Source organism: Cryptomeria japonica, chromosome 11 (assembly GCF_030272615.1).
Source record: "Cryptomeria japonica chromosome 11, Sugi_1.0, whole genome shotgun sequence".
Classification (NCBI taxonomy): Eukaryota; Viridiplantae; Streptophyta; class Pinopsida; order Cupressales; family Cupressaceae; genus Cryptomeria; species Cryptomeria japonica.
Genome location: NC_081415.1, coordinates 665,287,973 through 665,294,554, shown reverse-complemented (window position 1 = coordinate 665,294,554; position 6,582 = coordinate 665,287,973). Strand labels below are relative to the sequence as shown.

General features: G+C 35.5%; 1 protein-coding gene across 1 annotated transcript; it reads right to left on the bottom strand.

Annotated features, from left to right (window-relative positions):
- Positions 1 to 2,205: 2,205 nt before the first annotated feature.
- LOC131050671 (uncharacterized) lies at positions 2,206 to 4,364 on the bottom strand. The gene is made up of 2 exons (XM_057984881.2): positions 3,255 to 4,364; positions 2,206 to 3,173 (listed from the first exon to the last, which is right to left on the bottom strand). The coding sequence occupies exons 1-2, from the start codon at positions 4,152 to 4,154 to the stop codon at positions 2,481 to 2,483; spliced, it is 1,593 nt and encodes a 530-aa protein (XP_057840864.2). The 5' UTR covers positions 4,155 to 4,364; the 3' UTR covers positions 2,206 to 2,480.
- Between the last annotated feature and the right edge of the window lie 2,218 nt (positions 4,365 to 6,582).

The following is a 6,582-nucleotide window of genomic DNA, read 5'->3' as shown; positions in this document are numbered from 1 at the left end:
TAAACTTAAATATACATAACACAAATATATATCCATTCTACATATAATCATTTATATTACACATAGACAAATTAATTTTAAAACATTTAACATCCACTAAATCACCACATAATTTTATTTTATTTAAAACAATTCTAACAACCAAACTTTATACTATATGAAAATTTGAATTTCAATTGTGAAGAAAATCTATAACAATATTCTTAGAGAGTTTTAACTTGACTTGCAAGAATTTCATGTATAATGTAAACACAAGAAGTTTGCAAGCTAGACTTTACCTTAATGATAATTAAGAATAAGGCCCAGCCTTGAAAACGAGCTACAAACCCTCAGTCTCCATACCGCTAAACTAGCAAGATCGCTTGCAGTCAATGTAAGGTCATGATTTGAGTGAACTTGAAAGCTTCCTGCAGCTGGGTTAACCACGTCATTGGTCTATCTCTATCTTTGTCTTTGTTTCTCTTTGTCTTTGTCTCTATCTATCTATCTATTTATAATTTATCTATTTGTTTATTCGTTTGTCTGTCTCTCTATCTCTCTGTCTCTATGTCTCTGTCTCTCTCTCTCTCTCTCCCCTTTGTAGAAACTTAATACATTATTTTGATAAAATCTTGCATTGACCACCAATTGTAAGGATATCAAGAGTGAATGCATCCAATTCAAAGATTATTTAAAAATGCATATTTTATAGAAGAAACCCCTTACAAAACTATTTAAAACACTTGTGTTTGAAATTAGATTCAAGGACAAAATCCTTAGATTTACTGGAGGTCAAAGGATGAAAACCATTTGGTTTTTTAGGATTAGAGGATGGAACCCCTTTGGACCTATAGAAGGATTTTGTTTAGAAGTCATGAATGAGCTTTCCCAATCGTTAATCTCAAATACAATAGGTTTATATGATTTGTAGTCATTATGGATCTAGAAGTGTAGTTATAAAATTATTATTATTGTAGAACTATTATTCCTACTATTTGTATGACATTTTTTTATGTAATATCAAGCTTCATTAAAATAATAAGATACTATTTCAAATTTATTTTTCTTCAATGGATCAGTTGTTATTTTGGGTCATGAATATTTATGTATAACTTGTGAAGAAAACAAGATTTGATTATAAAAAATATTCAAATGTTAAATTTATTGACTTAAAATAACCATTAGTTTGTTACAATATTTAATGATGCAAGTTGTCTATGGAAAGAGAATAATTGATTAATCAAAATTAAGTTGGGGAATTGAATGTAGAGGTGATAATCAACTTGATAATAGAAGAATGATGTCAAATAGATAAGAACTCGGAAACTACCTAATGTTAGACCTAGAAATAATACATGTCTAGTTATGAGTCATTTGGAATTATGGGGTGGATCTTGTACCATACTAAAGGATAATTTTACAAGTATGAATGAACTTGCAATTAACATGTATCTTAAGAATTAAAAGAATGTTTTCCTTCCACGTCATTTGATATGTAGCATTTTTCTGTCTTTTCTGAAAAATTCAAGAACTTTATATTCAAAAATACCTTAAAAGATTGTTATTATATCACAAGGAGTTCACAAAGGAGTTTTTACATAGATCAATCCCCCCAAAAAATAAGAATATCAAGAATAGAAGGCAAGCACCTTAAATATACATATTATTTACTCTTATTACACCAAATCACACTATCAATTTGTTCCCTCTAGAATCATTGCCTTATCATATGTGGATGAGTATTTGATGATTAAAATGAATGTATTAAATGTATTTAAATACTAACATATATATATTAAATCAAACCAAAATTATGTTTAATCAACTCAAAATAGAAGAGGGTGAAGGGGCTAGTTAGAGAAATTTGTAATTGTAATTGTAATTTGAATTTATAAAGGACAATGTTCATGAAGGAGGACATGCCCTACAATAGAATAATAAGTGTAATAAATAGATAGATAAAACAAATGTACAAGAATATACAATAACAAATAGAATAAGAACACAAATATACATATACATATATGTGTGTGAATGTGTGTGTATATGTATGTGTAGAGAATACCTATGAAAATAAATCTAATTTCATATAAAATAATATTATTTATCACTATGTATATATTAAAACATTACCTCAAAATAAATATAAACTCAAATATATATCCATCCTACACACAATCATCATTTATATTACATGTAAACAAATTAATTTTAAAACATTTAACATCCACTAAATCACCACATAATTTTATTTAGTTTAAAACATTTCTAACAACCAAATTTTATACTATATGAAAATTTGAATTTCAATTGTAAAGAAAATCTATAACAATTTTCTTAGAGAGTTTGAACTTAAACTGCGAGAATTTCATGTATAATGTAAACACAAGAAGTTTGCAAGCTAGACTTTACCTTAATATAATTAAGAATGAGGTCCAGCCATGAAAACAGGCTGCAAACCGTCAATCTCCATACCACTAAACTAGCAAGACCGCTTGCAGTTAATGTGGAGTCATGAGTTGACTGAACTTGAAAGCTTCCTTCACCAGATTAACCACGTCATTGGTGACCATACAATCCATGTTGTCACCCATTCCATCATTCCATTTCGACCAACGACTGCTCAGAGCACACTCCCGTCTCTTCCGTTCCGTTTCGCCCTCCACTTCACTCACATTTGCGATACGGAACTTGAAGTCCTCCGTCACATACGTCTCCGTCTCTTTATACCGTAGATTGGTAACTTCATACCGACTGGCGGTATTGAAAACAAGCCGCTGGTCAGGGGTTCGATTCGCCCACGCATCTTCCACCCATTTAACCATATCTTCTTGTCTTTCCATCTCTCTGCCGTGCGACATAACCCCTAGCCTGAAGTCAGTTGCATCTTGGCCCTCTCTACAGAAGCTGACGAAACCGTGCCTCTTCGGCTCCATCCGAACCCTACTGATCTCCGCCTTCACAGGAGAAACAGAAAGAGCGACAAATGGATTCAACTGACTCGGCGAATAAAAATTCTTGAAATACTTTTCTCGCTGCACAGCATCCATCAAGCAATCTGAGGCTTTCTTGGCCGATTTCTTGGCCTTTTCGGCGGCGGCCAGATCGCCTGCATGAAACTCGATCTTTAACAGACATTTTCGATAGGCTTTCTGAACATCGTCAGCAGATGCATCCAAATCCACATCCAGTACCTGCAGAAAATAACAAGATTTTTTTAAAAAGCCTTAAAATTACTAAAGGCAAAAATCTTTATTTTTCACCTCTGTGAGCACCTGGAAATAGTCTTTTGAACAAAGGATTCGTTGAACTTCAGTGTTGTGCACAACCCCTTGCTCTCCGATGCAACGCACTGAGATATTAAAACGCTTGAGCGGCTGCTCTCCCCGATCTGTGACATGAATACTGATTTTCGTGCGGGAGGAAACCTTCACGTAATCAAGCCTTTCCAGGTGAAGCTTTGCATTCTTTACGGCGCCTTCTGAACAAGCGTTGGAAAATCCGCGCTTCAAGAGATGTTTTCTGCAAAGTTGCTGTAAATCGGAGACCGAAACGAAACCCCCGTCCAACAATTCTTGGCAGCCGCGGCCGTGGAAGATATCTTTGCCGAATCTGACGATCATCTTGAGATTTCGCATCATGTCCTGATCCTCAAAGCATGATAACAGATCTGATTTATAAGCTGAAATGTCCCAATGTGGAAGAAACTCTGTGTAAACTGACATCTTGCTGGAAAATGTAGCCGCCAGATTATCATCAGAAGAAGGCGAAGCTGATGTCGTCTCTTCCCCACTCTTGAAACACAAATGTTGTCTATCGTTCTCAGGAGTGGATGAAATCTCACCTGTATAATTTTCAAAGGAAACTCTGTCGACGGCAAGCAGGGGATTCTCAACAGATTTACAAAAACAAGTGCGGTAAAATTGGGGGAAGTATCCCGTGCATTTGCTCGCAACAGCACGGCTTATCAGACGTTTAACGGAAGTAACGATTCCAAGCACAGCTTCTCTGGTATCGCCACGAACTTGAAATTTGCCAGAGGGCAGAAGCACAGCTGAAGAAATTCCTGCAGATGATCGAAATGTTTTGATCCTTCGCCCTCTTGTCCCAATGACCAGTGCCCTTGCTTGTTCGGGAACCTTAATTTCCATTTGAAAAAACTGTGCAGAGCTCATCTTGCAGCGTTGTGACAGAATTCTCTATTTTTCGCAATGGCGTAATGATGTTGAAATAGAATTCTCTATTTTCCTCAATGGTGGAATGGTGTCGACGAGGAGGGATTCTTCTCTTCTTTTTATTTTAAAGGGAATGGTGTCGAGGAGGAGGGATTCTTTTCTTGAATTTAGCTCTATCTTCAGTGGTGCGCCTTCTGTGATTAATGTTGACGGGCGTTTACACGTTCTTACAAAATTTGCACGCCATTTACGGCTCGAATATTTTGGCATGGCGCTGATTTCACAAACACGTTACCCAAAAACAGAAGAATTAGTCGTCACTTTCATCAGAAATTTAAAAAGTAGACATAATTTGTTTTAGTACTTTGCTTTACAGTCTGCAATCCAATCGTATCGGAACGTATAAGGTTTCTATATTCTAATACCTATTTACTTGTTTTATTAACTGAAATCAAATCTAAGAAGGATTGCGTTGTACTTGAAAATTTTATTAAAAGTAAAATTTCGATTTTAGAGGCCGACATTAGCCTACCTAGATTATAAGAAATGTGTAATGTAGGAAAGGAAGATTAAAGTATATTCAGATTTTAATGTATGTAAAGGAAAATATAACCATTAATTGTTTTATAATATAAAATAAAAATTATATTATAAAATAAAATTAATTGTGCATTATATTTATCTTGAGAATTTTAGTTAAAATGACATTCAAAAATACTTTATTGAATATGTTATCAATTTATAATTCATTTTTTATTAGTTCTGATTAGATAAAATGGGAGAAGCCCCAACATTTACATAACAACCACGATGTTAAGATCAAGTGTCTCACAAGGAGTGAGAACACCCATCAAACAAACCAGCTAGCAAAAGGAACCAAAACCAATTGACGATAAGAAACAACAAACAACAAAAAAATAAAAATTGAAGGACACCAAAAAACCTACATTGTCCACAAAAGACACAAACCAATGGTTTACCCAGTGGGGATATTTTTTGCTTGCCAATCTTGGCGAACACACTTTCACCTTCTCAAAAAAGGACAAGCTTTTGTTTGAACCTTTGCTCGAAGAGATAGCCAGGGACTCCAATGTAGCCTTAACCATGGACTTAGTAGGCTTTGAAACATTAACTAATGTCATTTCCAGGTAACGCTTTATCTTTGCATGACTTCTATCCATCTCCTCTTGGATAGCTTGTAGGGAAGTCAATTTTTTTCTTGCCATTTCATTATCGAGGGCCACCATCTCCTCCAGTTTCCTTTTAAGAGTTTCTTGGTTGCCCTTTAATTTTGTAATAATCCTACTTGTCTCCTTCATATCCTCCCTCTAGTCTACTTTATCATTGAGAACCTCAATTTTCTCCTCCAAATTATCCCATTTCTCAAGCTTCTCTACTAGATCATTAGCCGCCAACTAGACCCTTTTTTTAAATTTTTATCTTCCATCGCCCAACTCAAAGATTTAATGTCAACCTCAGCCAACACCTCCAATCTATTGATGGCATTTTGCTTATTATAGGCACCACAAAGGTCATCAACCTTCTCAACAATTTTTAGTAAATCCAACTTTTGGGGGAAACAACAGGGGAGGGAGGGGAACCCAAAGAAGGCATAGAAGGAGTAGCAAAGTTTTGAGTCCACTTAAAGCCTATGGACCAAGAGGAATTAGAGTCCTTTGAAGAAATTTCCTTAACACTCGACACTTCAACAACAATTTCTTTACAAGGAGAGGCAAGGGATTCTTCTTTTTGGTAGAATGGTTAAGATTAATACGTTTAGGCATCCCTTTAGACTTGGGGGTAGTTATTGCGCTAGGGGCATCCTTGCAATTAGGGATTCCAGAAAGTTCCACAACCAAGGTGGGGTTGGGTAGCAGACTAAAGGGGTTAATGGAGGGGTTGCTAGTAGGGTCATAGCTAGGTGGAAATTATAAAATCTCGGGATTAACCCCTAATGTAAGGGAAATACATTTTTAGAATTAGCGACAACAAAGGACTGGGAAATGGAAGAAAATTTCTAGAAGGGGAAGTTCATTTTTACACCATACTTGAGATGATTTAGCATTGGGAATAATTGGAAGTGAAAATATTTGAAACTGCCATCTAAGGTAATGTACTTCATTAGAAGCAACATAGCTTCCTTCCAAACATTAGAGGAAGGTCTTCTTTGTTAAAATTGTTTTGTAGACTAGCAACTTTTTCAATTGGCTCCAAGAACCTCTTGAAGTTAGCTTTGTAATTCCCCTTAGTTTTTTGGGGGAAGGTCACTCCTTCCACAATAAGACCAATAGCAATAGAAACAGAATCCATGGACATACTAAAATCCACACCCCCAATACAAACTTTGCCCTCATGCCAAGAGCGAGCAAACTGTTCTGAGAGAGAAGGGTTAAAACCTTTCATGTCCTCAACATAGGAAGCAAGGTTA

What these genes read in the sequence shown, in the direction of transcription:
- LOC131050671 (XM_057984881.2), bottom strand. Translation starts at nt 4,154, where the DNA reads ATGAGCTCTGCACAGTTTTTTCAAATGGAAATTAAGGTTCCCGAACAA. An exon ending in GTTCAAAAGACTATTTCCAG is followed by an intron (nt 3,174 to 3,254) that starts GTGCTCACAGAG and finishes TATTTTCTGCAG; the next exon opens with GTACTGGATGTGGATTTGGA.